Source organism: Lepus europaeus, chromosome 7 (assembly GCF_033115175.1).
Source record: "Lepus europaeus isolate LE1 chromosome 7, mLepTim1.pri, whole genome shotgun sequence".
NCBI lineage: Eukaryota > Metazoa > Chordata > Mammalia > Lagomorpha > Leporidae > Lepus > Lepus europaeus.
The window spans coordinates 18,760,600-18,777,403 of record NC_084833.1 but is presented as its reverse complement, the minus strand read 5'-3'; the positions used below and the strand labels follow the sequence as shown (position 1 = coordinate 18,777,403).

The 16,804-nt window shown below is 61.0% G+C and overlaps 2 protein-coding genes across 8 annotated transcripts in view; both read right to left on the bottom strand.

Moving 5' to 3' along the window:
• Positions 1-387: 387 nt before the first annotated feature.
• CHRM4 (cholinergic receptor muscarinic 4) lies at positions 388-6,824 on the bottom strand. The gene is made up of 2 exons (XM_062198017.1): positions 6,770-6,824; positions 388-2,384 (listed from the first exon to the last, which is right to left on the bottom strand). The coding sequence occupies exon 2, from the start codon at positions 2,353-2,355 to the stop codon at positions 919-921; it is 1,437 nt and encodes a 478-aa protein (XP_062054001.1). The 5' UTR covers positions 2,356-2,384; positions 6,770-6,824; the 3' UTR covers positions 388-918.
• A 3,057-nt stretch (positions 6,825-9,881) lies between these two features.
• The window catches only part of AMBRA1 (autophagy and beclin 1 regulator 1), a 226,038-nt gene continuing 219,115 nt past the window's right edge, over positions 9,882-16,804 (bottom strand). For all 7 annotated transcript variants that reach the window (XM_062196222.1, XM_062196224.1, XM_062196223.1 and 4 more), the window contains one exon: positions 9,882-11,406. In XM_062196222.1, coding sequence (XP_062052206.1) covers positions 10,907-11,406 — 500 coding nt within the window. In that variant the 3' untranslated portion in view covers positions 9,882-10,906. The remainder of the gene's footprint in view (positions 11,407-16,804) is intronic.

Genomic DNA, 16,804 nt, shown 5'->3' with positions numbered 1-16,804 from the left:
CTCCGAGGCTGGGGAGGGGGTAGGGTGGGGGGGGAACCTGCAGCTCTCAGCTGGAGATGGCAGAAATGGGGGTTGCATACCCACTGAAGCCCGGGGGTCCATAGCCCCCCAGTATTTCTCTCATGAGGACCCAGGCCTCCCCCACACCCTGCAGAAGCCAGAGCGAGGCTCAGCGGGGGCAGATGGAAACCCTGGCCACCGCCACTGCACCCGGACTCCTGTGGCTGGGGACAAGCCCCGGGAGAGGTGGGCCACTCAGCTCAGCCTGGAGCTACAGGAGGCTGAGACTGGTTCCTGAGTGTGATTCCCGGCCTCCCTGATGCCCCAGCCAGATGTGACAGGGGCAGGACTGGGGGGGGGGGCGGGGGCTGGCCGCTTCGTGCCTACCATCCACCCAGTGCCTGGGTGCCTACCATCCACCCAGCACCTGGCTGAGGAGCTGCAGCCGGGGGAGATTCCTGCCCCTGGGGTGAGATGTGGGGAGGGGGCTGAGCCGACATGCAGGGTGCAAGGGGGCGGAAAGCACCGATGACAGCAGAACAGGGGACCCCACCCTTCCGCTCCCCCGGGAGCCCAGCACCTTGGCTCTTCCCTAGTCTAGTCTCTAGACTGCTTCTGCCCAGCCGGACACCACGGGGCAGGTGCACCTCCCAAGCCTGGGCGGCGGCGATGGGCCAGGGGAGTCCCAGTTCAGACACTCCTGGGGCTGAGCCTCCTCAGCCTGGGCCAAGAGATCCGGCCTCCGGATGCAGCCAGATCCGCGTCCTGAGCCTCATGTGGTCTTAAGAGACCTCAGGCCTCTTCAGCAACCGTGACCACAGAGCGGTGCCTCCAGCTGTCTCGCCCACAGCAGGTGAGCTGTGTGGTCCCCCAGCACACACATGCGACACCAGCCCCTCCTAGGGCACCGCTGCCTGCCTACCTGGCAGTGCCGATGTTCCGATACTGGCACAGCAGCAGGTGCCGGAAGGTCTTTTTAAAGGTGGCATTGCAGAGCGCGTAGCAGGCGGGGTTGATGGTGCTGTTGACGTAACAGAGCCAGTAGCCGATGGACCACACTGTGTCGGGGATACAGCTCTGGCAGAAGGTGTTCACCAGAACCATGACGTTGTAGGGAGTCCAGGTGAGGATAAAGGCCAGCAGAATGGCAAAGATGGTCCGAGTCACCTTGCGCTCCCGGGCCGCCATCTGCCGCTTTTTGCGTACTTGGTTGCGAGCGATGCTGGCAAACTTGCGGGCCACGTTGGCCGCCGGACGCATGCCAGCTGGCGTGGCAGGCACAATCTCGATGGCTGTCACACACTCATTGCCTGTCTGCTTTGTCACAATCTGGATCTTAGACCACTTGGAGGCCGGGTTGAGGGTCCTTGGTTGCAGGGGCGGGGCGGACATGGCAGGCGTGGTGGCCTCCGCGGTGGACAGCTCTGTGGCTGGCCGCTCCTTGGTGTTCTGAGTGGCACTGCCCGAGCTGGATTCATTGGAAGTGTCCTTGTCGGCCACGGGGCGTGGGGGCGGGGGCAGGGCTGGGGGCGGGGCCTCCTCTAGCTTCCCGTTGCGCAGTTCCTCCCGGGCGGCTTCTCCCGGTGGGGGTTTCTTGACGCTCTGCTTCATCAGGGGGCTCTTGAGAAAGGCCAAGGTCTTGGCCTTCTTCTCCTTCGGGCCTTCGGGCCGGTGCTTGTGGACCCGGCTGCGGCTGGCCAGGGAGATGTGAATGTAGAGTACCGTCATGATGACCACGGGCAGGTAGAAGGCAGCAATGGCCGTGCCGAAGGTCACGGCCGGGTTGGACAGGAACTGGATGAAGCACTGGTTGTCTGGCACCGTCCTCTTGCCCACCACAAACTGCCAGAACAAGATAGCAGGCGCCCAGAGCACAAATGACAGGACCCAGGCTGCAGCAATCATGAGACCCGCCATCTTGGTGGTACGCCGGGCAGGGTAGGTGAGGGGCTTGGTGACGCAGAAGTAGCGGTCAAAGCTGATGATGAGAAGGTTCATGACAGAGGCGTTGCTCACCACGTAGTCCAGGGCCAGCCACAGGTCGCAGACCACAGCGCCCAGCGGCCAGTAGCCCTTGATGATGTACACGGTGTAGAGGTTCATGGAGAAGGCGCCTATGATGAGGTCGGCGCAGGCCAGGCTGAACAGGAAGTAGTTGTTGACCGTCTGCAGCTGCCTGTTGACCTTGATGGAGAGCATCACCAGGACGTTGCCCACCACGGTCACCAGGCTCAGCGAGCCCGTCACTGTGGCGATGAACACCATCTCCACTGTCTCGTAGCGGTTGTGGGCTGATGTGACCAGGCGCACAGACTGGTTGCTGGAGCTGCCATTGACTGGGGTGAAGTTCGCCATTTGGGCCAGCAGCGGTGGGCGGACAGTGGCTGGGGGGAGGAAGGAGAGAGAAGGGGGTGAACTGCTGCAGCGGGCACAGGGGTCCCGCAGAGGGTAACTGGAGTCAGGGGACAGAGAGGATGCGAGAGCACTGTTCCCATCACCCCTCAGCTGTTCACACACTGAGGGTCCTCGGAGGCCCTATGATGTGCCAAGCACTGGGGTCCCAGAGGTGACCCGTTAGTCAACTGGGTCCCCGTCTCACCAACCTAGTGTGGGGGGGAGGGAGGCATACGAACACAGGAGCCCCCACAAAGAACCAGCAAGAAAATAAGGCAGGCTGATGGTGGAGTCAGCCAGTCGCATAGGATGTGACAGGGCCACCAGGGCCGATCTCCTCCTCCGGAATGTGGTCTCAGGGCAGCCACAGGAGGAGCTGCGGAGAGAGTGGCCCAGTCGAGGACAATAGCAAGAGAGGGGCTTGCATTCACCCGCCGGGTCATTTCTTAACTACAAACATCTCCAGTCCTGACAGTAGAGAGACCATGGCAAAAACACAAGCAGAGCCATTGGCAGCCGACATACTAAGGAGCTGGCGCCTCCTCCACCTCTTAGAGTATCCACTCACTGCAGCCTCGCAGCCGCCAGCCCCGAGAGGCCCGTGTTTGCCTTTTTTTTTTCCCCCTCTATTTACAGGTAAGGAAGCTGAGATGTAAAGAGGTTCAGGAACCTGACCAAGGTTCTGTAGCTTCTAGATGTCACGAGGCTGGCGGGGGTGTGCGTGGTGGGGGGACTTCTGGCAGAGGCTGAAGAGCTACAGGCACACGGGGGGGGGGGGGGCGGGGGCCAGGGGTGCTGTGCAGAAGGGGCCCTGGGAGGCACCTGCCGCTGGGGCAACCCTGCCCCAGGGCCCTGGGCGCCATGCAGGTGCGGCTGGGGGCTGAGGAGTCTGAAGCCGGAAGCGCCCAGGAGCTGAGGAAGGACCACGTGCTCTCCCAAGCACAGGGGATTGTCTCAGAGGGGCTACTGCGGAGCCTGCGGCCAGCTCCTGGCGGGGAGGGGAGAGGCTCTTCCTCAGGCCCACAGCGCCCCTCCCCCACCCCGAGCCTGCCCTCCCTCCCTCCCACCCAGGCTCCTCTTCAGTTCTCCTCCCCCTCTTCCTCTTCCATCCATGTGAGGAAGGCCCACGCCCAGCAGCCGCGCCAGGGCCGCCGCTCAGCCCAGCCTCCTTCACACCCGCCAACACACACGCCGTCGCACATACGCACACGGCCCCATCGCAGCCACGCGCAGGGTCGGCCGCGGAGCTCTGTGCGTCTGTGTGTGACAGAGAGGAAGAGGGTGGTGCGGCCGGCAGTGGAGGCAGGGGCGCCACCCCCGGCAGCCTGGGCCGCTGGCAGGCAGCAGGGTCCAGCCAGGCTGCCTGGGGGAAGCCGCCCCCCCCCCCCCCCACCCCGCACCCTCTTTCTCAGCTGCTGTCCCGAGACAACCCTGGGGCAGCTCTCAGGATCAGACCTGCACTTGCTCCCCAGCGGGCAGATGCACGGGACACTGGAGGCAGTGCCAGGGCGGCCGCTGCCACACTGGCCGGGCGGGCCCCCTGCTCCATCTGCAATCCTCCTGCTCCTGAATCCTTGGTTCACAGGAGGAGTGGCCGAGAAGGGGTGGTGACACCCCAAGGTCACACAAGGAGCCAAGGGCAGAGACCAGATACGGCCCTCTCTGCAGCTCTGACCACCCCCTGAACCTCTGAAATGGAAGTTCAAGTGCTGCCCTCTGAGCTGGGAAGACTGTCTCCCCGCCCCCGGCAGAGAGAGGTGCCTGCCCTCCACCAGGCTTCCATAAGCAGGTGCAGGGTGGACAGGGGCGAGCTGTCAGCCAGCCCCAAGGAAATTCTCACCTTAGCCTCCCAGGGCCCACACACAGGCCAGCAGGCTCAGGGGCATGGCTAGAGGTGCCGGCTATGACAACATGATAGCTCTTGTTTATTGAGTGTTAACCATGAGTCAGGACTCTCTCTGCGCCTTCCAGAGCCTGAAAAGGTAGGTACTTTGGCGTCCTCAGCTCCCAGTGGGAACAGCTCTCTCACAGATGGGGAGAGTGATCATGAACTTGTCCCAAGTCACCCACTTTGTAAGCAGGGCCGGGGACGAGATCAGAACCCAGGACCCCTCGCTTCACTTCAAAATGCCACTGCTCAGAGTTGAGCTCCTGCCTCTGGTCTCCCCGCTTCGAAACCACACCACTGGGGCACCCCACCCGTTCCTGCGGGCTCCCCCACTTTCCACAAGACATTTCTTGTCCCCGCGGCCAGACTCCGCCAGGACAAACAGGAGACCAGTGGCTTAGTCCCATTCTGAGCCTGCCTCAGGGGAGCTGGCCAAGGCAGCTACAGGCATCTTCCTGCACGCCTCGCTTGCCGGCAGCCTGACCACAGCCTCTTCTGTCTGGTGCGGTTTGCCTGGCGCCGTGCGCACCGCTAGATGGCAATGTCGGTCCCCGGGTGCCAGCTCTGGACCGACGTACGCCACTAGCCCCCAATTCCGACGCCGCCTCGAATAGAGAAGCCAGCCCCCACTCTCTTCCCTACTCCCCCGGCAGGGCCTTTCGGGTAAGAGACAAAAGGAGGGGGGGCCCCTTCGCCAGACCCCGGCCGACGCCGTCCCGGGGCTGCCCTCGGCGCTGCGCGGGGTTCCGGGGTGGGAAAGTTAAGGGCTCCCGACTCCACTCGGCACCGGGCGCAGAGCGCGGGGGCGGGCACGAGCGCGAGCTCTGTTTGTGTGTGACTCCCGCGAAGCGCGAGTAGACGCTAGTAGCTGTCTGCATTTGCACGCGCGTGCGCACGGCCACGCCTGGATACCAGTGCGCCCGTGAGCGCGTGAGCATGGCCGCGCCATGTGGACACGTGCACGTGCATGCGTGTGCGTGCCCGGGGGCAGCGGCCCGGACGATGCACGCGGTTCCGGTGTCTCTGTACCTGTTTACTTTTGCACAGAGGGAAGGCAGGGCCGACAGCGGGTGACCGGTTGCATCCAATGCCCCTGCTGGGAGACGCACTCCAGACCTTAGGCGTCTGTCTGAGAGGTCCGGGCCGGGAGCCGGCGTCCCGACGGGTGGGGAAGGGTCGAGGCCAGACTACACTACGGGCTGCGACGGACACCTGACTTTGGGACCCGGTCCCAGCCGGGCGCCTGGCAGTGTCCGCGTCCGCAACCGTGCGGCGCGGAGTCCCAGGCTTGTACCGACTTCAGGCGAGGGGACCGCTGCAAGAGTCGCCCGACGGGCGCTTGAGGGACACCGGGCTCAACGGGCGAGTGGGCGCGGGCAGGACATCGGTAACGGGGAGGCCTGGCGCGGGGCTCGAGCCAGGCGCGGGTGAGATGTTTCCACTCCTCCACCGCTCGCCAGGCACCCCTCTCCAGAGGCCCTGGGCGGGCCCCAGCGGCCAAAGCGGCGCCGGTTTCTCGAGCCCTGGGCTCCGGCCCCGAAGGCCGGCTGGAGGCTTCCTCCGGGGTCCATCTGGAGCCTCTGCTCGTTTCCGCTGGGGTCCAAGGGGCTCTGGCTCTCCGGTGCCCCGCCCTCCCTCCTCCCCGCCTGGCACGCAGTTCCTGAAGCCTCCGGGCGTGGGCCCCGCGCTTCCCCCGTCCTCGAAACCCCCCTTTCCCCGGCCGAGAGGGGAGGGGGTGCTGTTGGCGCCGGTGAAGCGGTTTGGGGCAGAGGTCATCGGGTTTTAGGCGTTCCCTCCAAGACTGTGGCCGCTGCCTGTCTCCCTGGGGCGGGAGAGAGACTCCGGAGTTCGCGGGAGGCAAAGGGGCGCGGGGGATTTGGCGCAACCCTACGTTGTGCCCGCAGCGGCCAGAGCGGAATCTCCCCGGCTCCCAGCCTGGGCGACAGCGGGGGGCAGTCCTGGCGTGGGGGAGGGGCACCTGGAGCCTGCCGGAGCGCTTTCCGTCGGGGCTCAAGGTCGCTGATGGAAGACTCCCTGGGCCCGAGTGGGCTGGCAGCTCTCGAGCTCAAAAGAGAGGGGAGAGAGGGCGGAGAGGCTGGCGGGATAAAGGCTCTCTGGGGCTCCATCGCCAAGCGCCCCGCAGAGCCACTAAGGGGGGCTGGAGCCCGGGGTCCCGCCCCCGACGGCCGCCCCTGGCTCTGCGGGGGCTGGGGGCTGGCAGTGCCTGGCCCCTGACCTCCCGAATGTCCGTCCCCTCCCCGAGGCGCACCTGGAGAAGGCTTCGGGAGACCCCGGGCCTGTCTTTAGTGGGGACTCCCCCACCCTTCGGCCCTGCGCCGCTGCCAGCACCCCGGCGGCCCCTGTAGAGGTCTGATGCCCCATCCCTGTCGGACCCACCTTTGGGCACCTTCGGAGGGTCCCGGAATCCCGCACCCTTCTCTTCCCAGCGAGCGCCCCCACCCCCGCGCGGCCGTGGAGTCCACTCACCCGCCGCCTCTGCCCCGTTCCCCTGGCGCCGGACAGACGGCGGGACACACGCGAAGCCCGCGGGCCGGCGGGGCGGGCAGCCGGGCCGAGGGCCGGGGGCGGGGACCGGGTGCCGAGGGGCGGCCCCTGCTCCGCCTGCAGCTCCCGGCGCTGTGGCTCCGACTCGCGCTCACGCTCGCACTTTTCCCCGAGCCGCGTGATGTCACGGGGAAGCAGCCAATCGTGGTGGGGCCGCGCCGCCCGCCCAGGGCCGGTCACCTAGCGGCGATGCACTGGGGTCACCACCCGGGGCTTCGGAGACCCCAGCGGCTCGCGCCCTCCCTGGGGCCGGCGCGCGGCTCCCGGCTCTGGCACAGGGCGGACAGCGCCCACAGTCGCCCGTGCTGAGGAGCTGGGGGCTCTGCCCTCCAGGGGGTGGGGGTGTCCGCGTTGTCATGGGTACGCGCGCCCCCTCGCGGGCTGGGGAGGGAGCTGGCAGCCGGGTCTGGCTGCACTCCCTGCCTCGGCCCTGACCACGCACCCGGGACCTCGAGGTGTTCTCGCTCCTCTCGGGGAAAGCACCTCCCTGCACAGTCCCGCTTGCAGACTGACCTCGGAGACGCTGAGTGTTTGACCCCAACACGAGGGCATGGGTGGGTAGGGTGACTTCTGCCACCACGGCTCCGTCGGGGCAGAGCGCCAGGAGCTTCCAGCCTTGGGGCTGAGCGTTGGCTGCCCGGCAGCCCGAGAGGAGGGGCGCCGTCGGGCAAGGGGAGGCGCGGGAAGGAGAGGCCAGGGGAGGGTCCGCGGGGGTGAGCACCCTGCCTGTCACAGGCAGCACGCCTCCCCCACCCAAGCCTGCGGTGTCCCTGCTCCCGCGCTCCGGGCTGGGGAAGGCGCACACAATCCGCTCTCCCGTGACCGATCCAACCGCTGCACGGACAGCGAGTTCACCATGAGGGAGAGTCAGGCGCACAAGGTCACTTGGGGCGGAGTCTGGGATAGGACCCGGGAGAGCGAGCCGCCAGCCCCCGGACGTCGGGCCTCGGCAGCGCGCGGCCGAAAGCGGGTTTCAGCACCTCGGAGAGCTCCACCGCGGCCGCGGCCGGGCGGCCTCCGCCCTGCGCCGCCAGCCAGGCAGGAGCTTCCCTCTCTCCAGACGGAACTTCGTGGAGCTGGCGAGCATCGGACGCGCCCCTCTGCGCCCGGACCCCGCGACCTGTCACCCCAAACTCTTTGAACGCAAACACCCTCATTAACATTACGACGGCTGGTTCCTTCTCCGGGAAAAACAACTCAAATCTCGCTCCGCCTCCACCCTCCCTCCCCGGCTGGCGAGGGCCGCGTGGGGGCGGCGGAGGAGGGAGCGCAGAAGAGGCGGGGACCCGAGCAAGAGCCAGCGTGCAAGGCCCTGGCTGTGGGCTTCGCCAAGCGCTCCAGAGGACAAGAGCTAAGACGGGTCTGAGTTGGGAACTTGGGGCTGGAGTTGGCTGGCCGGACTAGAGAGAGAAGCCATCTTGGGGTCGCCCGTGATCCTCATTCCTGAAGGTCCTTGCCCCACCACACCGAGGAAGAAAGCGGCTCATTTGGTTCTTGTGACAATCCATGACAGTCCTGCATTAGTTCCACTTTGCCACATTCCTGCTAGGACCCCGGAGAGGGGGGTGGTCTTGGGAGAGTGTGTGTGTGTGTGTGTGTGTGTGCGTGCAGGGGCAAGTCCTTAAAACAGTCACTTGGGGACAGCAGACTCCAAGGACCGAAGGCCACAGAAACCAGAAATGCTTCCAAACCGCTGTCGCGAGCTCTTCCACAAGCTGTGACGCAAAAGCCGCTCTAGTTTCTCCTGCAACCCCTGCCGCGGGGTGGGACTTTTGCCACTGGCAGTCCCACACTGGCACCTTGGAGAGCTGAGCTGAGCTGAGGATGGGGGACAAGAACTCAGTTGAGTCGCTCTGCTCTGTCTTTGAACCAACTGTGTCCCCAGGCAGAACTCTGTTTATTTCCTTATGTCTAAAAGGGACTGCCACGTCTTGCCCCACCCATTCCACAACTTGTACTAAGGGGCCTGCACAGGTTCTAAGGCTGGGAGGCTCCATCGCTGGGCAGGGGGCCCCAACAGGCAGAGGCAGGGCCAGGCAAGGCTAAAGCTGGACGGCCTTATCCACAGGGCCTCTTCACATCCTTGTTGGGTGGAGCAATGGGAGGTTCCCTTCCCCAACCCTTCAAAGCTTACCCGAGGTGCTGCTTCTTTAAGATGCCTGCCGTAGCCACCCCCGTGCTCTCTGAACGTGGAGGGATTCGAGACTACAAACCTAGGGGCCACTTGAAGACGTCGTGTAGTACAAGCTCTGCATCCTACCAAGGCAAAGTGAAGCCCAGAAGAGACAAGTGGCTTGCCCAAGGTCACACAGCCAGCTGACGTGCCTTTTAATCCAGAGTTCAGTTTCAAAAATCTTCCTAGAAAAGTTGAGTGCTCTTAGCTATATAATTCTTCACACTGATTTTCTTTCCCTGTCTGTGAATTTATCTTTTATCTCTGTTGGGACAGAACCTACCTTTGTGATATCGCCTGGCATCAGGGGCAGAACGGAGCACACAAAGACACCCTGCGAGGTCTGGTTGCCAGTAGAAAGCCCTGGAGTTGCTCAGATTTTTCTTTATATCTGAGTGGAGGGGCAATATTCCTCCCCCACTTTCTGACTGGCTGCAAACTTGAAGTGGCGAGGCCCATGAATAGGGCAGGACTTTCAGCACCGCACCAAGAACACCAAGAAAACAGAGATCTGGGCAGCCAGCAAACAGCACCTTTGTGGGAGGTCAGCAGACAACCAAGACACCGGCCGCGGTGGCTTTCCAGGCTGCAGTGGGTCCTGCCTCCTGGCCAGATACCCCTGAGTCCCAGCCCACAGTCCTGCCCACTACTGGAAGGCTGCCCTGGTCTGTAGAGAACCCGCAGGAAGAAGAAGTGGCAGCCCTTACCCCCTCAGCTCCAGCTGTGGGGTCTGACTGGGCTCCCCTGCTAGCGCCAGTTCAATGCCTGGGAGCAGCTTGGGTTTGGCCCAGTTCAGTGCCTCTGGCCCCCCACCCCAGCCTGCATCTCACGGAGACAAATGAGAGGAGCCTGGCGAGGGGCATTCATCGTTTTAATGATGTAGATCTTTGGTGTTTCCCTCAGTAGCAGTAGACCAGCCCCTCTCCTCCCACCACAATGTTTCTATGATGAGTGACAGACAGAAAAGGAAATCACATTTTCATACTAAAAACAAAATGATCAGAGCCTTGATTTCTCCACTAGAAACTACACGTACAGTTCAAGATTCCACATGCAACACCTTAGATCACAGACCAAGACCTCACATTCTGACCTGGAGTCTCGCCCCTCCCCCAGCCTTGGGCTAGCTTTGGCCTAGGCTCAGGTAATACTGACACCCCCAGGTGCTGCTCTGAGGGCCATGGGGGAGGGAGGAGCCAGGTGGACAAGCCCTGGGGGCGGGCCAGCCAACACCCCCACTCCTGAGGGAGGACCTGCCCACCCTCCCTAGACCCTACCCAACGTCAGGCTAGCAGGCTGCCCCTGCCACCTCCCCGCTGTCCCCCACTAACAAGTGCAGGAAGTCCCTGTGCTCAGCACTCTGGGAGCCCAGCCTGACCCCTGACTGTGGTCTGTGGGGTGAGCTGATGAAGAGGCTGAAGCTCTGGAAGGCTCAGAGATGGAGGTGGCTTCTGGGCCGGGCTGCTCCCCCAGTCCTTGGGCTCCTCGGGGCACCACCCACTCAACAGGCGGCCAGGGCAAAGCTGCCCCGTGGGCCTCTGTCCAGGATGGCCTGGCCCGGATCTGGAAGACTGTTCACTCTTCTGGGGCTCTCCAGCCAGGGCTGAGGCTCTCCAGGAGGAAGGGGGGGTTCACGGTGGACACCCACCTGCTCCTCCACTCACACCAGGCCCAGCAGTGTAGTTCTCTTGGGCTCCAGATCCCGGCAGGCTCTAGTCCCCTGAGGCAAGCCACAGGCCTGCTACCTCTGACTCCTCTTGACCCCCACCCTCACTCCTGTCCCGGATGCAGCCAGCAGCTCTCCTGCGTGCACAGTTCCCAGTCAGCTGTGAGGTCCGGCTTCTGCTCAGCGGCTCGAGGGGAGGCACCAGTGCGCACTTTTGTCTCTACCTGTTCCGTGGCTCCCCACTGGAGCCTGCGGCTTCCCCCCTGCTGCCGCCGCCGCCGCCATCAGAAAGGTGGCTGTTACTGGTCAGGTCGCAGTGCAGGGTTGGTCCCTCAGTGCTGGGAAGGGAGACAGGAATAGGGACAGGGGAGGAAGGGGGCAGGGTTGGTTGGGGTGGCTCCCGCCCAGGGGTACTAGGCTGGTCCCAGGAGGCTGTCCGGGGGCTCAGGCCTCGCTCTGCCAGTTGCCCAGGTTCCGGGAGCAGTCCCCGAGAGGTGGAGGGCTGGGGCGAGGAGGTGCGGGCGGCTCCAGGCTCAGTGCCCGTCTGGGAGCTACGGTGAATGCGGTGGCTGACAATGATGTTGTTGCCAAAGCCGCCCATGGAGGCCATGGTGGTGCTCTGCTCCCGCTGCACCACAGCTGTCATTCCCCCTTCCGCCATCAGCCTCTGGATCCTGCTCAGGGCATCTTCCCCGCTCGCACCGTACTCTGAGCCCTCGCCTAGAAGGTACAAAGCAGAAGAGAGGGAGTTAGCTGCTGGGGAAGACAGGCAGCCATTAGTAGGAGCTGGGGGACTCTAGGCTGAAAGCAGGAATTAGAAGTCCAACCCTGTCATTGTGAGAATCAATCAAGTCTTGAAATGGAGAAAAAAACCCACCCACAGTGATCAAGTTCATACTTTTTACTAGTAGGAAACCCAAGACCTAGATGGGATAGCATGAGGGAGCCAGTGAAGAGGCAGCGCTGGGGGCTAGCGTGTGGCGTAGTGGGTTAAGCTGCCACCTGATGATGCCAGCACCCCACCAGTTCAAGTCCCAGCTGCTCCACCTGCAATCCCTGCTAATGCACCTGGGAAAGCAGAAGATGGCTCGAGTACTTGGCTTCTGCACCCCCATGGAAGCTCCTGGATCCTGACCTCAGCCTGGCCCAGCCCTGGCCATTGTAGCCGTTTGGAGAGTGAACCAGTGGTTGGAAGATCTCTCTGTCTCTCCTTCTCTCTCTGTAACACTACCCTCCAAATAAAAAAAATCAATCTTAAAACAAAAAGAGGCAGAGCTGGACTGGAAGGAAGTGGTCAGCTTTACTGAACCCTCGGGCACTAGCGGCAGGCTCATCTGAGCGCGGCTAAAGGAGGGGCCCTCTCCGTGCCTGGGGAGCTCCCAGATCCAGGGCTGGGTTGTGGACAAAGGCAGTCCGCTCTGTGTGTGGTTCCACTTGTGGTGCCTCCTAAAAGCCCTGGGGGAAGCTTGGATTTTGACTGTTCCCTAGAAGGAGTTACTCCACCAGTCTTAGCAAACTATTCTGCAGTTTCGCTGTCTTTGGGGCTGGATGCCTGACACCATCTTTCACCGGAGACAGCCAACTGCCCAGCACAGGCCTGAGGCTTCAACTTACAGCTCAAGGGTGGGAAAGAAGGGCTTTGCCCCCGCAAAGGAACACACAGGACTATGGCTCAAATCTCAGCTCTTCCACTCATTAGCTGGGTGACCTCAGACAACCCCAAAATACCACTTTGCAGTGCTAGGCAGAGGCAGCTGCGACTCCCTTTGGGTCAGCAGCAGTGTGCTCTGTCTCAAGCTGTCCCCACTTCTGCTCCCCAACCCGCTCCAAGGCCCTCAGTGGGGAGAGAGGCAGGCCAAGCCTAAGGGCAACTTCGATTAGCACTCTCGGGCTGCTGGGCATGGATGGCCCTACTCAGCCACTGATCTGTGTCCTTTGGCCACTTGTTGGCCATTCTGGGATTTTGCAGTTTTGCGGTTGTTGAAGGTGAGGGTTTCCCCTTCTTTTCTGGGGTACTTGCTGTCAAATGATTTTTCTAAGACTTTCTTTGCTGCCCCCTCCTTGGTCCCTTTCCTCTGCCTGTCTCATTAGAACTGGGTTTCCAGGCCAGCCAGTTTCACAGCTCAGCTGTGTCTAAAGCCCAGTAGCTCCCTTTCTTCTTGGTGTTGCACAGCTTTGTACGGTCTTCCTGGTGGACTTGGCCCCTGCCCCAGTGCCTGCCCTGCCTCTTCCTGGGAAGCTCGGATCCAGCTCCCAGGGCCGAGGAAAGACAACTGCAGACTCTCAGAACATCTCTCAGGGGAAAAGCCCTCCACCTGGCGGGGCAGAGGCAAGAGGACAGGTCAGGCCTGGTGCCCGTGCAGCTGTGAGCTGCTCAGGGGGACCTCCCTGTGTCCTCAGCAGTGCCCCCTGCTTTCCAAGAACACTGCACACTGAAGACCTCCCCAGGCTGCCTTGGGGCCTCAGGGAGTGGCCGCAGCCCAGGCCCCAGAGGCCCAATGGTGGCACTGCTGCTAGCACGGCAGTCGGAGCCCTCTGTCCTCCCCAGTGCTGCCCATGGCTGTGGCCCCAGCTGCCTGTCACCATGACTATGGGTTCTTTTCTTTTTTTAAAAGATTCATTTTTTATTTATTTGAAAGACAGAGTTACAAGGAGAGGCTGAGAAAGAGACATCTTCCACCCACTGATTTTCACTCCCCAAATGGCCACAACAGCTGGGGCTGTGCCAGGCCAAAGCCAGGAGCCCAGAGCTTCTTCCAGGTCTCCCATACGGGTGCAGGGGCCCAAGGACTTGGGCCATCTTCTACTGCTTTCCCAGGCCACAGCAGAGAGCTGGATCAGAAGTGGAGCAGCTGAATCTTGAACCAGTGCCCATATGGGAGGCCAGCAATGCAAGTGGCAGCTTAACACACTGTGCCACCATGCCAGCCTGTGGGCTGTTTCCTGATTGGTCCTGCCTCCAGGCTCCTCCTCTCCATGCAGTTCCCATGCTGCTGCAATCACCACTCTAATTAAGCTCTCATTAAGTCTGTACCCTGCTCAAAATCCAGCAGCTCTAAGAATCCTCACAACAGTCAAAACCCTTACCTAGACCCTCTGCCCAGGCCCTCACCACTTTCCTGACCCTTCTATCCTGCCCACCCCTCTTTATGTACCCAACAACATTTACTATGGCACACTCAGCTCTGTCTCTGTGTGCTCACCCTATTCTCTCCCTGCACGACTTGGGACATCCAGCGAGTACTCTTTTTATAAAAAGAAAAAAAAAAAAAAGATTTAATTTTTTGAAAGGCAGAACTACATGGGGAGGGGGAGAGACATAGAGATATCTTCCATCTTCAATTCTCAAATGGCCCCAATGGCAAGGTCAAGGCCAAGAGCTTGGAACTCCTGGTCTCCCACGTGGGTGGCAGGGGCCCAAGTAAGTTCGGCCATCTTCTGCTATTTTTCCCAGATGCATTAGCAGGGAGCTGGATCAGAAGTGGGGCTGGGACATGAACTGATGCACATATGGGATGCTGGTATTACCCACTGCACCACCACACCAGCCCTTCTGCTCGGCTTGTGCCCAAAGCTCCTCAGCTCTTCATTCTACGTGGTCTCAACGGCCGATGCGAATGCCATCTCTTCCACCAGTCTTCCTAGTGCTCCAGCTGCGCACCCCGGCGATGCCTGGCACCTCCGTGCTCGCAGTCATGGCTGTGGCATCTCGCTTACGCTGTGGGCTCCAGAAGGTCTCTGAGTAAGTTTTAGTATCTTCTGGGCCCAGCATCCGGCACATGCTGACGCACTCAGTGTGCACTTGTGAGACGTACGTCTGGGTGGATGAGAGGGCTCCCGCGCAGTGTGCACTTGTGAGACGTCGTACGTCTGGGTGGCTGAGAGGGCTCCCGAGCCGCTTACAGGGGCTCCAAACTTAAGCAATCTTGTCCCGTTCCCCCTGCTGTGGGAGAAGCACTGACCTGTCCAGTTGGTTTCTGAGAACAGACTTGCTGGCTTCATCTCTGAACGTCTGATTCCCTCTGTGATACCTTTGGATTCATGGTAGCTAATGCAATTTTAGATACAATTAAAGTGCTCAAAATAGAGTGCATGAGGACTTAAAAACATAGCCGTGTGTGATTTCCCCAGAGCTGGGTGAGGACGGCTGCAGACCACAGAGCTGTGGGCTGCATGTCTCCCCTGGGCACTCTAAGGCAAGGCTAGAGCCACTGAGGCACCTGGAGCATCCTTGAAGATTAGACAACACTAGGGCCAGAGGGCAACGGCAGCCCTGGTCAGGATTCACGCTGCCCTTCCTCTGAAGCACAATCATCTCTTTTTGTCTTTGAAAAGCAGTAAATTGATTCAGTGTTGACAGGGATATTTTCCTTGGCAAGTCCTAAGGTATATTCTGGATGCAGAGCCCAAGGTGATCAGCAACTTCCCACAATTCCAGGCAACTGCATTTCAAGGGGGTTCACTGTTCAGGAGAGCAGAAGAGGGGACCGAGGCTCGGGGGCCCAAAGAGGAGCTGCCCTGGTCCTCCAGCCCTACCTTTTCACATCTGCATTTTCCTGACCGGAGCCCAGGATACTACAGCTGATCTAACTACCGTCATCAGCACACTAGAATCATGCCTCAGCGCAACTCCTCCATTCCACATAGTCCCCAAAGTCCTCCTGTGCCAGGAGGGGACAGTGGCAGTGCTCTCGGGAGAGGAGTCTGCTCTCAGAGCAGTGGGCAAAGTTCCTCGGCACAGGGCTCTTGGCCTACGAGAGAGAACGCTGGAGAGAGGCACCATCAGCCAGTTCCCTGTACCCTTCCCAGACTGGCCCCACATCCGAATGTCTTGTCTTTTTTCTATTTAAAATATTTCTAGTGGCGATTGAGTTGGTCTACATCTATAGTAGTACAGAATAGTGTCCCCTCTGTGTTAATTTAACAATTCAATGCAAACTTATTGAATGCTCACTCTATGGGCCGAATGCCTTCTGAAAGAAGGGCTTGAGGCCCAGAGCACTCGGCATGGACAACAGCAGTGAGCCATGGCCCTGCTCCGGTGACGTGCCTCAGCAAGGCTCACCATCTGCCACCTGCTCTTCCTTGGGGGGGGGGGGGCAAGGAATGAGGACCTCTTGAAACTGGGAGAGCTCCCTCCCTCCTGTCAACCCTCTGTCCCTAGGCCCCACACAGGAAGAAAGGAACTTAATAATTGACTGGAGGCCAGAAATGGCCTGGATGCTACCCAAGACAAAACAAAGAACTCTTTGGGAGGTCACACACCAGGGCCTGCGCTTCTCAAGCCATCAGCCCCTGGCCCTAGGGCCCCTGGTGTGTTGGCCTTTAGACAGAGGTCTCACTTCCAATCAGGGCCCCTGTACTGCCCTCCCCAACTCACCTAGCCTCAGTTCTCAACACGCGCTGGGCAGGCCAGGATCACCATCCTGCTGGTGGTCCTCCATGCACGGTGTGCTGTGATATTGTTGAACCTGTGCTTTTGCGTGTGCTGTCCTCTCCAGCCTCACTTGGCCTAACCCCTACTTGTCTTCTTGAAGACTCTGCTCAGGATAACCCCTTTGGAAGTTCTTCCCTGAGCCCCACAGGCTGGGTATGAACCCTCCTCCTTTGTGCTCCCTAGGGCCTCATGAGACGGAAGGCATGACATGCCTAGGTGTACCTTTCCCTCTCGGGGAAGGTAAAGGTTTATTTGTCTTTGTAGCAGGTGGCTGATACATGGTAGCCAATAAATGGTGGTCAAATGCAATCAGAGGGGGCTGCTGAAGATGACAGCCCACCTCCCAAAATTCCTCAAAGGTAACCCTCACACGGGCAGGGTTCCTCAGGGCTCTCAGAGGCTGCCAGTCTGCTGACAGAGAGCCAGACCCCCATGGGGGTTCCTTGTGTGCCAGGTTCTCAGGCTTCCTGGTCAAGGCCTGGAAGACTCCAAGGTGGTTCAGAATACGCAGAAACCTGCAAACACAGGCTGGAGATGGCTGAAGGAAACACTGAAGTTCAAAGCTACACTGCCAGCTGCTCATGTTCCCACCAAGGGGGCTTCCACCCTGCCAACAGCCACAGGCCAAAAGGGGACCTAGAGACTTTTCAGTTCACAACAGTGAGAGGGACAGTGTCCCGT